Below are 21,215 nucleotides of genomic sequence, written 5' to 3'. Positions count from 1 at the left end.
CTCCAGAAAGAAGCAAGTTGTTATGGGTAAAGTTCGCTTTAATGCATTCTATGCCTTAAAGCGGAGTTCCATAAAAATTAAAAAGTCCATAAAAAATTAAAAGTCAGCAGCTACAAATACTGTAGCTGCTGACTTTTAAATAGTAGAACTTACCTGTCCAGGGAGCCCGCGATGTCAGCACCCAAAGCCGATTTACGTATCGGCTCTCGGGTGCCGCCGCCATCCAGAGTAAGAGAACCCGGCAGTGAAGCCTTCCAGCTTCACTGCTGGTTCCCTACTGCGAATGCCAAAGCGCGCTGCGCTTTGTAATTGGCCCAGCGGCGGAGGAAAAAGCAGGGGGGGGGACTGAAAGGTGCCAAATGAGGAACCGGAGGGGGAGGGGAGGAAGTGGAACTCTGCTTTAAGGTGAAAAACCTCCCATGCTACAGCTCCCCCCCCCCAGATCCTCCCCTTTTCTTACCTGAGCCAGATCCAATCCAGCGATATGCACGAGCGCAGCTGCTCAAACCACTGTCTCTCTCCTTATTGGACAGATGTATAGCAGCAGGAGCCATTGGCTCCCACTGCAGTCAATCAAATCCAGCGATATGGGAGCAGGGGCCGAGGCCGAGTCAAACTCTCTGTGTCAATTGACGCAGCAGTGGAACTCGAGAGCGAGCACACATGGGTGCCCCCAGGAAAAGTGGCTTTCCATGTGGGCACCCGATAGAAGAGGGGCATGGAGCACCGGCAGGGGAACCTAGAAGAGGATTGGGGCTGCTCTGTGTAAAACCATTGCACAGATAGTGTGGTATGTTCCCGCGGGAGGTCTCTTATAGAGTGTGCCGCATCCCTAAATATGTAGGCAAAAAAAAATTCCCCTGGGGGTGGGATTTTTTAGGCACAGTAGTAAATCGTAAATCATATATATATATAAAATATTAATTTATTAGATAAATAGAAAATATGAATACAAAAATCACAACAATAATTGAATATTAAAAACAATTAATGCAAGCAAATGTGTAATGGCGAGAACAAAACCCCAATTGACAAAACCAATGTTTTTTATATATATATATATTTTTTTTTAAATCGAAGATTTACAACCACTTTAAGAGACCCATTGGGAGCAAATGAGCAAAATTCATTGTTAGAGTTTACATATACTCTAAAGCAGGGGTAATGAATTAAAATTCAAGGAGGTCCGGTTGCTAAAATTTTCTTTGGGCCGAGGTCCGAATCAGAAGTCTGAGCTATGACTCAGAAAGATGGGCAAAACAAAAGCGTGTCCATCAGCGTTGCTCTTAACATAAAATATGCCCATTTGAGTGCCCCCTAACATAAAATGTGTCCATCAGCGTGCCCCTTAACATAAAATAAGGAGCACGCTGATGGGCACATTTTATGTTAGGGGGCACTCTGATGGGCACATTTTATGTTAGGGGGCACGCTGATGGGCACATTTTATGTTAGGGGGCACTCTGATGGGCACATTTTGTTAGGGGGCACACTGATGGGCAAAACAAAACGTGTCCATCAGTGTTGCTCTTAACATAAAATATGTCCATTAAAGTGCCCCTTAACATAAAATGTGCCCATCAGAGTGCCCCCTAACATAAAATGTGCCCATCAGCGTGACCCTTAGCATAAAATTTGCCCATCAGCGTGCCCCCTAGCATAAAATTTGCCCATCGGGGTGACCCTTAGCATAAAATTTGCTCATCAGCGTGCCTCCTAGCATAAAATGCGCCCATCGGCGTGACCCTTAGCATAAAATTTGCCCATCAGCATGCCCCTTAACATAAAATATGCCCATCAGTGTGACCCTAACATAAAATAAGGGGAACGCTGATGGGCACATTTTATGTTAGGGGGCACTTTGATGGGCACATTTTATGTTAGGGGGCATTCTGATGGGCACATTTTATGTTAGGGGCACTTTGATGGGCACATTTTATGTTAGGCGGCATTCTGATGGGCATATTTTATGTTAAGGGGAACTCTAATGGGCATATTTTATGTTAAGGGGAACTCTAATGGGCATATTTTATGTTAAGGGGAACTCTAATGGGCATATTTTATGTTAAGAGCAACGCTGATGGACACGTTTTGTTTTGCCCATCAGCGTGCCCCTTAACATAAAATGTTCCCATTAGAGTGCCCCATATGTTAAGGGGCACTCTAATGGGAACATTTTATGTTAAGGGGCACTCTAATGGGAACATTTTATGTTAAGGGTCACGCTGATGGGCAAAACAAAACGTGTCCATCAGCGTTGCTCTTAACATAAAATATGCCCATTAGAGTTCCCCTTAACATAAAATATGCCCATTAGAGTTCCCCTTAACATAAAATATGCCCATTAGAGTTCCCCTTAACATAAAATATGCCCATTAGAGTTCCCCTTAACATAAAATTTGCCCATCAGCGTGACCCTTAACATAAAATAAGGCGCACGCTGATGGGCACATTTTATGCTAGGGGGGACTCTAATAGGCATATTTTATGGGGCACTCTAATGGACACAAATGTGTGCCCCTTAACAAAATATGCCCATCAGTCTGCATTTTATAAAAATGTGCCCCACATACCTTTGGGAGCAGAAAATGCGGGAGCCAGGAGCAGCGAACATCAGAGAGGCAGGGCGAGCACGCTTCTAGGCTGAGTGTGAGAGTCAGGAGCCGCAGTTACGAGCAGGGGGGCAGGGCCCGCTCGTGACGTCACGCCCCAACTCGCGGCTGGCTGGGAGCCGAAGAAAGAAGCAGGGGGCGGGGCCCGCTCGTGACGTCTCGCCCCAACTCGCGGCTGGCTGGGAGGGAGCCGAAGAAAGAAGCAGGGGGCGGGGCGCACACACGTAATGACACCCGCGGTCCCAGCAAACTAATAACTACTTACAGTGGCGGCCTGACGGGTCCGGGCGGAAGCATCGTGCGGGCCGCTCCTGGACCGCGGGCCGCCATTTAGTGACGGCTGCTCTAAAGATTAATATGTAAAGACCACATAACAGGATTTAACAATCATTGCCTTTATATGTTATGCATGACTTGAGAAAAGGCAAAGATTCTTTTTTTAACCCAACGGCCAAGAAAGAAGTGGAACTGAAAGTCTGTTTTAAGCATAAAATAATGCAGGCGGTGTGCACCCAGGCAAAAACACCATTATTACGTAAGGTTTGAAGACAAATGTTTTAAAAAAAGTAGTTGGAATATAAAACAGGAAAGAAAAACTATTTTAGGCTTTTGAAACACTTAATGCATACTGAAAAAAAAAAAAAGACATTTTTCAAGCTGAACAAAAATGTTCAAGAATATTTTGCCCTGAACATCAACTGTGGGCTCAGTTCATCTGCGTGGGTGTGTGTGCTCAGCCACGCAGTACTTAGGTATGTTTATTCTGTATATAATTATGAATGTTTTTACTCTATCAAAATAATTGGTTAGTGTTGTAAGGCCAGTGGCCACTTTTTGTCATATGTGTTTTTGCGATTTTAATGCCAAATTAAAGCACAAGACCAGCCCAAGCCTTAATCCTGCTCCCACCCCCATTCTAAGCCATATACTACCTACCCTGTAGGGGAAAGAGGCCTATAATTACCTATTTTCTGGCCGTACTAGTCCAGTCACATGCTTGGGTCCCAACACCAGCTTCAGTGTAGAGGAGGGACAGCCGACAATGGATGCCCCATAGTAAGCCTATGAGTGAAATTACCGTATAGGCATTGCAGTCATTGTTGGTGATCTCTCCTCTTCACTGATGTTGGCCCCTGGGGAGCTCAGGTGACCAGTCCAGAGTGTCCAGGCAATAGGTAAGTATAAGCATGAGGTTTTGACTGGACTTTTCACAAGTGAAACCCACTCCTTGGTATCCCTGAAAAATTAATCTAACTTCCTGTTTCAGTGACCACTATCAGCAAACAGGAAGTGACTGGTTGCTATGAGTTGAGGAAAGAGGAAAAATAGCGCTGGACCCGTCAGGTTATCTTATTGGTATTGCTATCTTAAAATATTATTGTAAATAATTTTGTTCCTGGGCAGGTGGTTTCTTCACCCTAGAGCAGGGGTAATGAATTAAAATTCAAGGAGGTCCGGTTGCTAAAATTTTCTTTGGGCCGAGGTCCGAATCAGAAGTCTGAGCTATGACTCAGAAAGATGGGCAAAACAAAAGTGTGTCCATCAGCGTTGCTCTTAACATAAAATATGCCCATTTGAGTGCCCCCTAACATAAAATGTGTCCATCAGCGTGCCCCTTAACATAAAATAAGGAGCACGCTGATGGGCAAATTTTATGTTAGGGGGCACTCTGATGGGCACATTTTATGTTAGGGGGCACGCTGATGGGCACATTTTATGTTAGGGGGCACTCTGATGGGCACATTTTGTTAGGGGGCACACTGATGGGCAAAACAAAACGTGTCCATCAGTGTTGCTCTTAACATAAAATATGTCCATTAAAGTGCCCCTTAACATAAAATGTGCCCATCAGAGTGCCCCCTAACATAAAATGTGCCCATCAGCGTGACCCTTAGCATAAAATTTGCCCATCAGCGTGCCCCCTAGCATAAAATTTGCCCATCGGGGTGACCCTTAGCATAAAATTTGCTCATCAGCGTGCCTCCTAGCATAAAATGCGCCCATCGGCGTGACCCTTAGCATAAAATTTGCCCATCAGCATGCCCCTTAACATAAAATATGCCCATCAGTGTGACCCTAACATAAAATAAGGGGAACGCTGATGGGCACATTTTATGTTAGGGGGCACTTTGATGGGCACATTTTATGTTAGGGGGCATTCTGATGGGCACATTTTATGTTAGGGGCACTTTGATGGGCACATTTTATGTTAGGCGGCATTCTGATGGGCATATTTTATGTTAAGGGGAACTCTAATGGGCATATTTTATGTTAAGGGGAACTCTAATGGGCATATTTTATGTTAATGGGAACTCTAATGGGCATATTTTATGTTAAGAGCAACGCTGATGGACACGTTTTGTTTTGCCCATCAGCGTGCCCCTTAACATAAAATGTTCCCATTAGAGTGCCCCATATGTTAAGGGGCACTCTAATGGGAACATTTTATGTTAAGGGGCACTCTAATGGGAACATTTTATGTTAAGGGTCACGCTGATGGGCAAAACAAAACGTGTCCATCAGCGTTGCTCTTAACATAAAATATGCCCATTAGAGTTCCCCTTAACATAAAATATGCCCATTAGAGTTCCCCTTAACATAAAATATGCCCATTAGAGTTCCCCTTAACATAAAATATGCCCATTAGAGTTCCCCTTAACATAAAATTTGCCCATCAGCGTGACCCTTAACATAAAATAAGGCGCACGCTGATGGGCACATTTTATGCTAGGGGGGACTCTAATAGGCATATTTTATGGGGCACTCTAATGGACACAAATGTGTGCCCCTTAACAAAATATGCCCATCAGTCTGCATTTTATAAAAATGTGCCCCACATACCTTTGGGAGCAGAAAATGCGGGAGCCAGGAGCAGCGAACATCAGAGAGGCAGGGCGAGCACGCTTCTAGGCTGAGTGTGAGAGTCAGGAGCCGCAGTTACGAGCAGGGGGGCAGGGCCCGCTCGTGACGTCACGCCCCAACTCGCGGCTGGCTGGGAGGGAGCCAAAGAAAGAAGCAGGGGGCGGGGCGCACACACGTAATGACACCCGCGGTCCCAGCAAACTAATAACTACTTACAGTGGCGGCCTGACGGGTCCGGGCGGAAGCATCGTGCGGGCCGCTCCTGGACCGCGGGCCGCCATTTAGTGACGGCTGCCCTAGAGGATCTCCATGATCTCTTTGGCTTGAAATGTAATGGAAAACTAAAGAGCCACACCACTGCTAAGAGGCCCAGATAAAACTTTTTTTCCAATAAAAGTCAGGGGGGACAATCCAAAGAGTAGCCAATTAATTTTAGGAGTCCAAAAACACCTCTTTATTCAGGGCTTAATTAAACACAAATTATGTGAATGGACTAGAAATGCGCTGGACCTTTATTGTTGTTTCTTCCAGTGTGATTACAAACGCAGGCCTGACGAGAATTGGAATAGCGTTGTATCTGGACTTCTTAGCAGTGGTTTGGTGCTTCAATCTCCATTTTGGTTACCGTAGGTAACACCTAAGGGCCCATTCACACATGAAGCCGCCAACCAGAATTTGTGATTCATCCTCATGCACACCCAGTTGTGCGAACAACCGCAGCTAGCAGTGGCACACCCAGATTTGTACCCTGCACAAATTAATGGCCAGTGCCACTGCTGTTGACATTCTGACCGGCCCTAGACACAGAGAGTTTGAGTTCAGGGACGGTGTTTCTGGCTGCATACAAATTGGCCAAAGCAAATCATTCCGCTGGTATTTAGCTCTAAAACAGGGTGCTGCTGTGTCCAGATGTTTAGCCGCATCTGTGTGCACCAGCCTTTTTCATGTACAAGGAGATTCTTAAATTCCTCTGCAGCGAGCAATGGCTCTGTCCTGAGTTAGTGTAGGGAAGGAGCAGCCATCGGTACCAACGCCCCCTTGTGCCACAGGAATGGAAAGCCGTCCTGTTTCTTTGGACTGCAGAGCATGTACTCTCACCCAACGCGGTCACTGAGCAGATCATGGGTGAAAGGAGAGTACACACTGCGCACATGTGGCTCAAAAGAAAGGAACTCACTTCCATTACACTAATAGGCGTTGGTCCCAATGACTGTTCCATCCTTACAGAAACTCAGGATGGAGCAATTGCTGGCTGCAAAGGATTTGAAGAAGCTTATTCTAAATGTCATTGTGGACTTAATTTTTGAAAGAGAAAGGCAGCCATGGCTGGTAGATTAATCACTCAATGCTGCTACACCCATATGAGACAGCATAGTGCGCTTTTCCAAAAAGCTAAACTTACACTTTAAGCCTAGGCAACCTAGATCACATGGTTACTGTCTAGTAGGGATGGGCGAATGGCTCGGCCTGAGCATGAGTTTGGGCCGAACATTTGCCTGTTCGGGCCATTTGTCGAACACCCGAATTTGCAGGGTGTTTGCCAGGTGTTCGCCCCCGAAGAACACCCTGAAATGCACAGTGCATTCTGCGCCCTAACTGGGCAAAGCGCGGAGGTCCACGTAGGACAGTAACTCAGTCCGCGGTCCGCTATTAAGTGATATCTGGTCTAGTAGGTACATTGTAGATGTCTCAAGCCATTAAAAGAGACTGTCACATTAGGCAAAAAGCCTGCAAATGTAATGAGTAAATGGGCTTCCAGCATATATAATATTATAATACATTACCATACATTGATTAATGTAATTTACATAAAAGTAAAATAACTGCTCATGTTGAATAGCAAGTCTAGATGCCTGTTAGTGATGAGCCAAACATATCTGGTTTCAGTTTGAGACAGGTTAAGCGAACACCACTAAAGTTCATGTGCCAAAACCGAAACCCCATAGATCTCAATGAGAGTAAACTGTTAAAAAAAAGCAAAAAAAAAGTTATAAAATTCTGTCAGAGAGCAGCAATTTCAGTGATGCCTTAAAGGAACCAGTAGAAATTAAAAACTTTGTTAAATAACATAATAATTGGCCTAAAATTATGAAAAAATTTGATTCTTAAATTTTTTTTGGGGGGGGGGGGATGTTATATAGCAGAAAGTGAAAAATATTGTTTTTTCTCAGAATTATCACAAATTTTTTTGTTTATAGAGCAAAAAATAAAAATCGCACAAGTGATCAAATACCACCAAAAGAAACCTCTATTTGTGGGAAAAAAGGACATTCATTTTATTTGGGTACAGCGTCGCACGACCGCACAATTGTCTGTTAAATTAACGCAGTGCCGAATCGCAAAAAATCTTCCGGTCCAGAAGTGGTTAAGCGCTAATTTGGGGTGAAATGCATTAGAACGCTTGTATTTCCTCCGCTGTTTGTATTATGTACTGCTTTTGATGTTATTAACGAGTTCTAAGAAAGTTTGGACTTTTCTTCCATTTTACATGTCAGCTGCAAGCTGGACTGGCACGTGGATAGTGTGGTAGCGGCGGAGTTGAGGTAGACCAACCTGGAGCAGTGTTTTCTCTTTTCACATTGACACTATGTTGTTGAGCACACAGGCCTCATCCCAAGATTTACATCCATCAACAAACATGATGTCCAGCAGATCCAGGTCAAAAACTATGGCCAACCATGATTGATGTGGATCTGCATCTTTGGACAAGCTAAGCCCTCCTGTCAGTGTAAAATGGTTTATCTTAGCCCTCTAAGGCTACGTTGGATATGCAGCTAACATTGCTGCACCTGTGAAAAGCTTTTTAGAGGTGTTTCACAGACTGTGAGGAGGAGATATATCACCTTCTCACCATCTGTTTAACCCGATAAATGCTGCACAGTCATGCTAAAATAGTGTGCATTACACATTGTTGTAGGGCAGCTGCGGCATGGGACTAGTCACTTCAGTGGGCCACGTTGGTCAGCGTTGCTGCCTGCCAAAAGCTACAGGGTTATCATTTTTATTGCAACTGCAAAGCATTGCGGCCATGACATGTGTAAACCCCTATCTGACTGCCTTTAAAGCTTAGCAGGGAAGGGGTGTGGGGATGCTGGTAAAAATGCAACTCAACTGCCTATTTTTACCCCTCCAACTGCAAGAGTAAACAAGTTCTTAAAGTGTTACTAAACCCACAACAGTAAAAGTAGTCTGAATATGCAGTAAAGCATGCTTGAGGAACCTAAGGGGTTAATTGTTTGCATTGTGTATAAAGGCTGTTTGATCCTGTCTCTCTGATCCTCCTCTTCTTTCACTTTCTCCAAAAAATAACCTGATATTTACAGAGCCAATGCTCAGTTTGGTGTGTATTGCTAGAGAGATTTTTTTTTTCTTGGGAGAGTGCATTTGATCAGCACAGGGCCAATCAGCACTGTCCAGACATGTCCAGACAGAGGATCAGGGGAGAATGAAAACTCCTCCTACAAGCTTTACTAGGAACTGATACAAGTCACAAGACTGCTATATACTGCTGATGAGAAAAGTTTTTTATCTGTTTATATTTACAAAAATAATTGCATTTCCATGTTCTTTGTACTGTGGGAGAGAAGATATAGTGAATGCAGGTATTGGGTTTAGTAACACTTTTAAGGAGTTGTAAAGTCTCAAGGTTTTTCACCTTAATGCATTCTATGCATTAAAGTAAAAAGCCTTGATTGCACCTGTCCCCCAAACCCCCCATTATTCTTACCTGAACCCGAACGTTCCAGCGACGAGCACGAGGCCAGCGGCTCCAGCCACTGTCTTGGGTCCTCGATGGATGGATTGATAGCAGCGCTGTCAATCAAATCCAGTGACACAGAAGCGGGGGACGGGGCTATGTCCTGCTGTCTGTGTCAATGTCGTGTCGCTCACACGGGTGCCCCCATGGAAAGCCGCTCTCCGTGGGGGAACCTAATGAAGGGGGAGGAGCCAGGAGCGCCACTGGGGCACCCAAAAAAAAAGGAGGACCGGGGCTGCTCTGTGCAAAACTCTTGCACAGAGCAGGTAAGTATAACATGTTTGTTATTTTTTTTAAAAACAATCTTTACAATCACTTTAACTGCCACTTTTGCTGGATAGTTTTGTCTGTCAAAGGTAGCTGTAACATAACAGACTTACTGGTTGGATCCCCAGGTAAAAAAAAGGTAAAAATGCCTAACAAAAAAAAAAAAAAATGCAGCCCTCACATTACCTGGCAAAGCTGCAATACATTTTTAGTTTTTTTGGGGGTTACTGCCAATTTACAACAACACATATATCGAAGAAAGTGCCTAAAGGAAGTGAAAAAAAATGTCAGCAGATTCTCACAGAAAATAGAGAAGCTCCTTTTTTCAATAATTCTTTCTTTTTCACAATGATAAACATTGTAACAATCAGATCAGATGGTTAGAAGGAAGTAAATTCATCAAACAATGGCTAACACATCATTTCTAGTTTTCATAAAAAAAATGTTTGCCAAATGTATCTGTTGCCATAGTATTTGCTTTGGAAATATATTTACTGGTAGTAAAACATTGCCTTACTCTACTACATGATCAGAACAGTAATCTAACTGAAATTAGACTTGCAGTACAGGATACCAAAATCGCAACATTTAATTGGGAAATCTACCTTTGGAAGAATGTAATGCACAGGTGTCAAACACAAGAACCATGGGCCGAATGCAGCCCCCCAGGCCATTTCATGTGGCCCTCGCACCTCTCCTGCAGCTGCGGCACCCCCCTTGTCTCTGCCCCTACCTTGTCTCAGTAGTCAGCAGCAGAGAGGACAGATTCCTTGACAGATCCTGAGCTTCTCTGTGCAGATGTAAAAAGGCTCGTCTCTCCCCACCTCCCCTTCTCAGCTGTCTGCAGCAGAGTGGAGGACAAAACACCTCCTACAGATCCTGAAACTCTCTGTGCAGCCGCAACACCACCTTGCCTCCACCTCCCCTGGTCTCAGCATTCAGTAGACTCTGGCTCCAGCCCTTCTCTGGTCCTCCTTCAGACCCTGCACTTTCTTCCCAGATCCACCCGATCTTCTTCCTGGCAGCAGCACAAAGTAAAGGGGTGGATTGTGATGTAACTACTTTTTCCAAAAAAAAAAAAAAACTTTACTTTTTCCACATTTTGTTTATGTTACAGCCTTTTTCCAAAATGGATTACATTCAATATATTCCTCAAAATTCTACAAACAATACCCCATAATAACAACATGAAAGGAATTTGTTTGAAATCTTTGCACATTTTTTAAAAATAAAAAACGAAAAAATCCCATGTACATGAGTATTCAGTGCCGGTTCACACTGATGCGCTTGCGATTGTAATGCGAATTTGCGGTGCGAGTTTACCTTGCGTTTTTCCATAGTACAGCGCGATTGCAATGCGAATCGCATTGCGTATAATCATGTTAATTAGCTCAGGTGCGATTTTTGCTCCAGCCAATCCAAATGAAATGGGTGTTAACTTCCGGTGGACTTCCTGGTCTTTATGAGGAGAGTACACCGTGGAGTGTGAGCTGTGGTTTTGTTTGGAGATTACGTTGTGGAGAGTGTGCTGTATTTTGGTGTATTGCCACTATGTTTCATTTGCCTTTGGTCATGGCAGCAGTTGCTACTGCCACTGCTGCAGTCTTGATCAATAAGGACAGGAGGAGGAGAAGGATGAGGATGATGATGATGAGAAGACGAAGGTATTGGGTTCATCCCATAATTTCAAACAGGGAAGAGAGAGGTCAGTTCAATGTCCTCTATCATGATCTCCGGCAACATGAAGAGAAGTTTTTCAACTATACTCGGATGTCTGTTAATAGGTTAGTATGTGAGAGGGAGTCTCTCCTTCTTCTTCTCTCTTTTTGCTGCTTCCCTCTATATCTCTTTTTTCCCCATCTCTCTTTTTCCTCTCTCTCTGTTTTCACCTATATCTACCCCCGAATCATTCCTGAAGCTCCCCACGCCCCCCTTTTGCTTGCCACTTACGTGTGTTGTGTTTTTTTTTAGTTTTGACGAATTACTTGGGCTGCTCTTTTCACGTTTGGAGCGTCAGAACACCACCTTCCGGAACAGTGTTGTGCCTGCTGAAAGATTGCTTGTTACATTACGGTAAGTGTGATATATTTTGTGAAAAGTCATGTATTTTTTTTCTCCATAGTTAGCAATACAGTGAATGCAGACAGATATGATGGCAAAGTTGACTTCAAAAAAAGTTTTTATTTTTTTTTTATTTTGTTGCATGTAACAAGAACAAAGGAACAAAATCCAGAAAAATTAGGTAAAAAAAGACAACTTAGGTCAACGTGGCAATACAGTGGCAAGTGTACTATAGATCCAAAAAATTTGGTGAACTCTCCAGATCAAGTGGTGTTGAAGAGCCTGAGGGTGTATGATCCACGGTGTTGGGATATAGCCATGGCACAAGCGGGGATGGAGTTCTATGTGACGGTCCACTTGGGGGCCTATATTGTGGATAGGGTGGAGGTATTTTTGGGGAAAATGCACTAGATTGTGATGGTGGTGGTGGTGGTCTGCTGGAGGGGGGGAAATGGGAAGAAGTGGAGACATCCGGTGTTCTAGTGTGGGGGGGGATTACAGAGGGAATTGGGGAAGGAATAGGATATGGGATTTGGGATCTAGGGGTCTCATGGATGCTCCGATATTGGTCAAAACTTGACGGATAAGGGTTTGTTGGAATGGCAGAATGACTGGGTGTGAAATGAGGGGACCATGGAGTGTCTTGCGGTAACTGTCGTGGTACAGAGAACGAATGTATACAGTTTTGTACCGCCATTCTCATGTCGAAATACCTTTCAGACGGGACCTCTTTGAGAAGAGGCACCAAGCTATGAGCAAATAATGTGTGAGGACATTTATGTGCATCTAGTTGCTGGCTGATGCCTGACATAATGTCCACTAAGTGCTTTGTCTGCTCGTCTTCCGCCTCAGCAGTTGCCCTGCTGACTCTCCTCCTGTGGGATGTAGAGCCTCGACTTTGAGGCCTGGTGGAAGGCGTGGAAACGTCAGTTTCCTCAAACTCCTGTTCTGGTTCTTGAGCGGATCCTGACTCAACTCTGTGACTCGTTAGGAATATTTGAACTACTATTCGAACATGCAAATGCGACGCCTTCTTCCTCATCAACTTGAGCTGCATGCTCCTCCTCCTCCCCTTCCTCCTGCACATTCTCCACCTCCTCCCAACTTGCTTGTGTGCTGCAATGACAAACATGAAACAACTTTTCATCATCCGCTCCAATATATAATTTGAATGATAGGTGGGGATTGGAAGGTGAGGGGGTTGGGGGTGGGGTGAAGAGGGAGGGGGAAGGAAGGATGGGTTAATAGTGAAAGAGAATTTGACAATAAACTTACTTCCGCATTTCTAGAACCGGTAGCAGAAAATCCAGACATCTGGCAAAGGCATAGGGACGCTTAGGGGGGGCACCGGATCCACTTCTCGCCTCACGTTCTAGTCTCTTGTACCTTTGCAGGGTATCCTTGAGGCTACGCCATCTTGTTCGTATTAGTAATTCTGTAAGAGAAAAACATGACTAATAATAACTTTCTGTTTTTTATTTCAGGTACCTTGGAACTGGTAATTCTTTTGCAAGCCTGCATTACGAGTTCAAATTGGGGAAATCCACTGTGAGCACAATTGTTCGTGATACCTGTATTGCCATCTGGGAGGTCCTAAGAGATGTGGTGATGAGAAAACCAACCAAAGAGGAGTGGATCTCTGTAGCTGATCTTTTTTGGCAACGCTGCAACTTCCCTAATTGTGTCGGTGCTATAGATGGCAAGCACATTAGGATTGTGAGACCAGTTGGTAGCGGCACCAAATATTTCAATTACAAAAAATATTTTTCTTTGGTTTTGCTGGCAGTGGCGGATGCAAACTACTCATTCATCTACATAGATGTTGGTTCATATGGGAGCAGTTCCGACTCCAGTATTTTTTCCCACTCCAGTTTTGGAAAAATGCTGCGTGAAAAAAGCCTGGACCTCCCACATGAAAGACCACTGCCTGGAACATCTCAGCAAAGCCTCCCATTTGTTTTTGTTGGTGATGAGGCTTTTGCACTTTCGGAACACCTGCTTCGCCCGTATGCTAATCGCTCACTGACTGTTGAAAAGAGAGTGTTTAACTACAGGCTCACAAGAGCGCGCAGAGTTGTGGAGTGCAGTTTTGGTATTCTGGCAAATAAGTGGCGCTTTCTACACACGCCACTGACTCTAACCACGGATAACGCCATAATTGCCGTCAAAGCTGCCTGTGTACTCCACAACTTTGTAAGATCGCGAGATGGATACCTCTTCGAGGACTCCCTGATGGATGATATGGAAGGCGCAGAGTGGATCCACACCAGGGGAAACTACAGAGGGGCCAACATCAGGGAGAATTTCACTGACTACTTTATGAGTCCTGCTGGTCAAGTGCCATGGCAGCTTGATTCCATACAATAAAGAGTATTAATTAATTTTTACTGTACTTTGTTTCAATAAATAAACTATTGTTCAAATGTTCAACATTGCGTAATGCATTTCTTTTCGTCTGTGGTTACATACTGAGCATGCATTGTCTTCCACAGGGCCCCCCATAGATCCCCATTTAAAACTTGGCCCCCCCATAGATCCCCATTTAAAACTTGGCCCCCCCACATAGATCCCCATTTAAAACTTGGCCCCCCCACATAGATCCCCATTTAAAACTTGGCCCCCCCACATAGATCCCCTTAAAACATGGCCCCCCCACATAGATCCCCATTTAAAACTTGGCCCCCCCACATAGATCCCCTTAAAACTTGGCCCCCCCCCATAGATCCCCTTAAAACATGGCCCCCCCACATAGATCCCCATTTAAAACTTGGCCCCCTCACATAGATCCCCTTAAAACATGGCCCCCCCATAGGAGAATATATACACATACCTTTCTTTTTGCGCTCTTGAGTTGTGAATCCACTCCAGTCCTCAAACAGGCTTGCACAAATTTCTTCCCATCCTCTTTTCTTCATAGCGTTGTTTTTGTACTCTGCAGTACGGCTGTCCCATATATATGGCCTGGAACGGACAAGCCTGATCAGCTCCTCATTGTCGATCCCAACACGTTTGGGTGCCATGTTTGTTGATGAAGATGTTTGTGGATGTCACATGCAGGCTCGGGACAGGAAATAGGGGGGTGTAGCTGTCGGGACAAACTATACACATATTCGCACATATCTGAACTGTACATGCGAGTTCAGAGCGATTTACATTGATGTCTATGGAGACTAAATTCGCAACGCAGCACTGTAAACTCGCACAAGATCCTTTTTTTCATCACATCACATTCGCATCTAGATCGCAACGCATAGATGTGAACGACCGTCACGAATGCAATGTATTTTTTAAGTGCATGCGATTGGAGACTTTTTAGAACGCAACGCATTCGCAGTACAAGCGCATCAGTGTGAACCGGCACTCACAGCCTTTGCCTTGACATTCAAAATTGAGCTCAGGTGCATCCTGTTTCCACTGATCTACCTTGAGATGTTTCTAAAACTTGATTAGAGTCCACCTGTGGTAAATTCAGTTGATTGGACATGATTTGTAAAGGCGCACACCTGCTTATGTAAGATCTTACAGTTAATAGTGCATGTCAGAGCACAAACCAAGTCATAAAGTCGAAGGAATTGTCTATAGACCTCAGACACAGGATTGTATCAAAGCACAGATCTGGGGAAGGGTACAGAAAAATGTATGCAACATTGAGGGTCCCAATGAGCACAGTGGCCTCCATCATTCATAAATGGAAGAAGTTTGGAACCACCAGGACACTTCCTAGAGCGGGCCGCCCGGCCAAACTGAGCGATAGGGGGAGAAGAGCCTTAGTCAAGGAAGTGACCAAGAACCCAATGGTAACTCTGACAGAGCTCCAGCATGTCTCTGTGGAGAGGGGGAACCTTCCAGAAGAACAACCATCTCTGCAGCACTCCACCAATCAGACCTATATGGTAGAATGGCCAGATGGAAGCCACTCCTTAGTAAAAAGCACATGACTGCCCGCCTGGAGTTTTCCAAAAGGCACCCAAAGGACTCTCAGATAATAAGAAACAAAATTCTCTGGTCTGGTGAAACAAAGATTGAACTTTTTGGCCTGAATGGCAATGTCTGGAGGAAACCAGGCACAGCTCATCACCTGGCCAATACCATCCCTACAGTGAAGCATGGTGGTGGCAGCATCATGCTGTGGGGCTTTGTTTCAACGGCAGGAACTGGGAGACTAGTCAGGATCGAGGGAAAGTTGAATACAGCAACGTACCGAGATATCCTGGGTGAAAACCTGCTCCAGAGCGCTCTAGACCTCTGACTGGGGCGAAGGTTCATCTCCCAACAGGACATTGACCCTAAGCACACAGCCAAGATAACAAAAGAGTGGCTACGGGACAACTCTGTGAATGTCCTTGAGTGGCCCAGCCAGTGCCCAGACTTGACTCCGATTGAACATCTCTGGAGAGATTTGAAAAAGGCTGTGCATCGACGCTTCATATCATGATGGAGCTTGAGAGGTCCTACAATGAAGAATGGGAGAAACTGCCCAAAAATAGGTGTGCCATGCTTGTAGCATCACAATCAAAAAAGACATAAGGCTGTAATTGGTGCCAAAGGTGCTTCAACAAAGTATTGCGCAAAGGCTGTATATACTTACGTACATGTGATTTTTTGGGTTTTTTATTTTTTATAAATTTGCAAAGATTTTAAACAAACTTCTTTCACATTGTCATTACTGGGAATTGTTTGTAGAACTTTGAGAAAAATAAGTAATTGGACTGAGCATTCAAAACGTGTGAAACATTTTTTTCTTCTTCTTCTATTGGTTATAAAATTTCAAATAGCTGGTGTTGTATGGTAAGATATTGGTACAGTGCATATTTAGCTTATATTACTTTTTCAATGCTTACATTATAATTTAGGATGGTTTGGTGATGTTTTTTTTTTTTTAGCTTTGGATAGAGTGGTGAGGGACTAGAGCCACTGTCAGTGGGCATGCCTAGTCTTGCTCTTAAGATTTTTTTCTGTCGAAATCTGTACTAATGAGACGAAAATCGGACGTTGTTTTGACGGACGACAAAAATTATATAGCCGAAAAGTCGTAGTCGGCTGTCGAAAGCACCATACTAACAATCCGAAAATCGGCAGGTCGGTCGTCGGACAAATTTTCCCTACAGATTTTCTTATCGTGTGTACGGGCCTTTAGGGTAAATCCAATATTTTGAGTTTCCACCAGGAGAGGAAATCTTTAAATAGGGTCACTTGTGACTGTCTGAGAGGCAATTCTCACACATTAAGGCTCTTTCAGACGGCCGCTCCGCTGCTTTAGTCCACTGCGGGACTTTTTTTTTTTTTTCACGGAGCGGATGACATTTGTGTCATCCGCTCCGTGTGCTCGCATATCATCCCATCCGTTTGCGGATGATATGCGGACATAATGTAAGTCTATGGCATTGCGGATGTCAGCGGATGACACCGCTGACATCCGATTTTCCTTCCTTTCCGTTTTTTACAAAAAAAAAAAATAGGGTTCTGTTCCGTTCCAAAAAACGGAACAGAACTGAAAGGAGGAAAATCGGATGTCAGCGGATGGTATTCCGCTGACATCCGCAGTGCCATTCACTTACATTATGTCCGCAAATCATCCGCAAAAAAATAGGATGATTTGCGGACAAGCGGAGCGGCCGTGTGAAAGAGCCCTTAGAAAGATATCCTCTCACTTGAGAGAGCAAAGATAAGACATAGATTGCAAAAAAAACTGACAGTTGGTTTCACCCTCTCCTAGAAATGCCTCTCTTTCACAGTGCCGGTTCCGGCATCGCTACTGAATTGCTGGCGGTTCACACTGCCCTATGCGAACCGCTGCGGGTGTCAATACAAAGTTAATGACACCCCAGATCGGTTCGCAGATCGCAGTGTGAACTGTGAATTCGGACCGGAATCGGTGAACACCATTGGTGAACACCAATGCGATCCAATTCTGGTTGGAACAAAAAAAAGGGTCCTGCACGAGTTTTATCCAAATGTGATGCGAATTGTATGGCTGAATTCGCATCGCACAGACATCGCATGTGATCTGCACAGCAATGTGGTGCGAATCACATGGGATGCCTGACATCGCACCAGTGTGAACCCAGCCTTAAACTGGAGTTTAGCTAAAAAAAGTTCCCTACTGCTTTAGTCACATCACTTACATGTAATGAAGTATGTCCCACATTGTGCAGGCAGCTGCATCCTGGACAAATCCTCCCTGCAGGGATGCCTGTCCTCTTCCTGTCTCTGAACTTCTGGGACTAAACCAGGTAACAATTTTGGGTCTTCAGGCAGAAAAGCAGTACAGATGGTCCAAAAGGGACATGCATCCTCCCCCATTAAGAAACGTTATTTCACTGATTACACTGCTTTTAACACAGTGCGTAAACTGGAGAGAGAATCCTCAGACTAATCAGACTCTACCTCATTCACAGATCATGAAACAAGCAGTGTAATTATAAAATAACTTTTCTCATTGGAAGAGGAGAAAGGAAAGAGTGTGGCCACACTGGACAAACTGTACTACTATTCTGCATGAAGACCCAAAGTTCATGACCACCACAGTGCCAGAAGATCAGAGCCAGGAAGAGGACAGACATCCCTGCAGGGAAGATTTCTCCAGGATCCAGCTGCCTGCACATCATGGGACATAACTCATTACAATTGATGTGACTAAAGCTGTAGGGAAGTTTTATTTTTTTAGTTCAAACATCAGTGTATAGATTTCAAATGTTAGTTAGTTTCATTTAGGAATTCTGGGTGTGTGCTGGCAGAAAGGAGAACAGCTTCTCAGTCATTTTTGGTATCTAATGTTTAAACTGCTGAAAGTATAGTTTCACTATATGACATAACTATGACTGTAGCTGTAGACAAGTGCACAGAAACACAGAATTATCAAATGCCAGTGTCTCAGAAGGGCTGTCTGTACTAGAAGTGGGCATCATATGACCTGACATTTTCATGCATTTGGCCCACAGTGCCATTCTGAGCTCCTAAGTGACAAATCCCATTTTTTGACAGGAAGCTGGAGCTATCTGCAGGCTACGAGTATAGAGGAGCAGAGTAGGAGTAAGTATTAAAGTGATTGTAAAGAAACATCTATTATATTTTTTTATCCTACCTGTTTAGGAACATATTACATACAGTGTGTGCCTTTTTTTTTTAAACTATAAAGCTAAATACGGTACATTCTTTGGTCACATGTCCTCCCTCTGCTCACCTTCTTGATCTAAGGACTACAGTGGGAGGGGCCGAGATTCTCCTCTGATTTATTCAAGCTAGCAGAGGGAGGACATGTGACTACACAGCAGCCCTGGGCAAAGAATGTATATTAAAATTTTAAAATAATACACACACTGTACTTCCTGAAACAGAGAGGATAAAAGTATATAATAGATGTTACTTTACACTTTACCAAAGGGGAGCAGCAACTGCGGTAGAATACTCAATCAAAGCAGGAGGAGAGGGGAGGGGCGGCGAGGAGATGGCTTACATAGAATATGGAAATGACAGAGAGAGACGGTGGAGTTGATGCAGAGAGACTAAGGAGAGAGCAGGATAATGGAGGTGCATAATCTGACCGTGCTACCAGGGATCAACAGCCATGATAAGCGTAGTCAGTACACAAGGGAAGACAGTAACAGGCAGGATCAACCAAGTATTGTACAACATGGAAAGGAACAATTGACATGGCAAAAGCACTGATCTATATTTTGTGCCTTAAAGGGACAGAAGCATTTAAACAGGACAATTCCGATATAGATTGGAATTTGTACGCAGCTGGGAAACTATCAAAACCCTGGAGGTGGAGTCAGGGCATAGAATTCTTCGGAATTCATTTATAAACAAAATATCACTAATAGACACATTGACAGTACTAATCAAACAAGATATCACTAAAAGTAATACAATTCCACTAATATATTAAACATGATAATAATACCATGCTTACCAAGAAATTTCCACTATACATGCCAAAAATACTATTTGAGCAAAATACCATTGCTAGACATTTTAGTAGTAAGATCCCAACAGTACTATTCTAATATAATCATTTGAATTCTTTAACAATATTACCAAAAAACACAACATAAATAGTATTACAGCAAGATATTTAGAAATAATATTTCTATCCCTACAGATATTACTACTAAACAATATTACAAAATATTAGACTTTATATTAATACTATTCCAGCAAGATTTTACACTAAAATTAGTGGTAATATCACCTCATCAAAATAGTATTACAGCAAGATATTTAGACATAATATTAATACTATTCCATCAAGATATTACTAAATGCATAAACATTACAAAATTTATATTACAAGATATTTAGACATGATATTAATACTATTCTTTTAAGATATTACTAAATGCAAAAACAGCATTACAAGATATTAGACAATAAATTAATACTTTTCCAGCAAGATATTACTACTACTAAATATATCAACTACATTATTCCAACAGGATTTTAGACATATAAATAAAAAAAATCTTTTCGAACAAGATATTACCACTAAACACAGCAGTAATATTATTACAACGAGGTATTAGACACAATATTAATTAATTATACTATCCTTACAAGACATTACCACTTAACGCAAGATATTGGACACATACCATTCCAACAAGGTATAACCTAGAAACTCAACAATTTATAACAAGATATCAGACACATTGATTTTCTGCAAACATTGCCTCAAGAAAGTCTCCCATTTGTTTTTGTTTTTTTCAGCCTCTACACTCCCCTCCATGTTAGCCTAGGTATCCTTGCACACATAGTTGTTACAGGCAATTAGAGGCAGATAAATGCGCATAAATCTAAATGCGATTAGGCGCAATGCGTGTTTAGCGCTTGAATGTTCTTTCATTCCAGGTGCCAGAATAAATGAGCATTCCTCCTGGCCAATAGAATGAATGGGCGCCTAGACGCGTGACATGCCTAAATGTCCCTAAACACGCTTGCAAAATGTGGCTTTAGGTGCATTTTTTTTTTTTTTTTTATATTTTTATTGAAATTTTTATAAAATAAAGTTACAAACATAGAAACATATTCAACATTCAGCACTACAACGTATCAGCACCAGTGAACAACGCAGCTCCCAGAACAACAATAATGACAATTTTCTTGTAAAAAGGTACATGAAAAGAAATAAAGTAAGATTTACAAAGGCCAGACCCCATCACCCCAGAAATACCAACAGTCAGGTGCCCATCAAGGCCTACATATATTTAGCATCTTGCCCACAATACGAACCTTTAAAGAGGTTGTAAACTTACGTTAAAGACTTAAACCTATAGGTAAGCCTATATTAAGGCTTACCTATAGGTGCTATAAATATCTTCTAAACTTGCACCATTTAGGAGATATTTACATTGCATGCAGCCGATGACGTCAGGAACGGCCACACGGCACCTTCAGAGCCCTATGCCGTGAACGGCGGCTCCCGCGCGCATGCGCAGGAGTGATGTAATCGCGCCCCCGTCCAATCAGATGGCCGGAGGACGCGAACAAGTAAGCAAGACGGCCGGACATGTCGGCCGCCCTGTCGCTGAGCGGGCGGCACTGCGGAGGCTTCGATTTAAGGTAAGTATTTCATAATGAGCAAGTATGCGATGCATACTAGCTCATTATGCCTTTGTCTTGCAGGGTTTTTTTTTTCCCTTTGAGTATACAACCGC

At 43.4% G+C, this 21,215-nt stretch overlaps 2 protein-coding genes across 2 annotated transcripts in view; one reads left to right on the top strand and one right to left on the bottom strand.

The window, feature by feature from the left end:
- The window catches only part of SH2B2 (SH2B adaptor protein 2), a 173,836-nt gene that overhangs the window by 123,067 nt on the left and 29,554 nt on the right, over positions 1-21,215 (bottom strand). The gene's annotated exons all lie outside the window — the stretch shown is intronic.
- LOC309547999 (uncharacterized protein) overlaps positions 13,168-21,215 on the top strand; it is a gene marked incomplete at both ends in the record, with an annotated part of 48,968 nt that continues 40,920 nt past the window's right edge. Inside the window, one exon of the mRNA XM_082247984.1 lies at positions 13,168-13,752. Coding sequence (XP_082104110.1) covers positions 13,168-13,752 — 585 coding nt within the window. The remainder of the gene's footprint in view (positions 13,753-21,215) is intronic.

Source organism: Pelophylax lessonae (genome assembly GCF_965119305.1).
Source record: "Pelophylax lessonae genome assembly, chromosome: 2".
Taxonomy (NCBI): domain Eukaryota; kingdom Metazoa; phylum Chordata; class Amphibia; order Anura; family Ranidae; genus Pelophylax; species Pelophylax lessonae.
The sequence above is the reverse complement of the archived record's forward strand: the minus strand, read 5'-3'. Positions and strand labels throughout refer to the sequence as shown.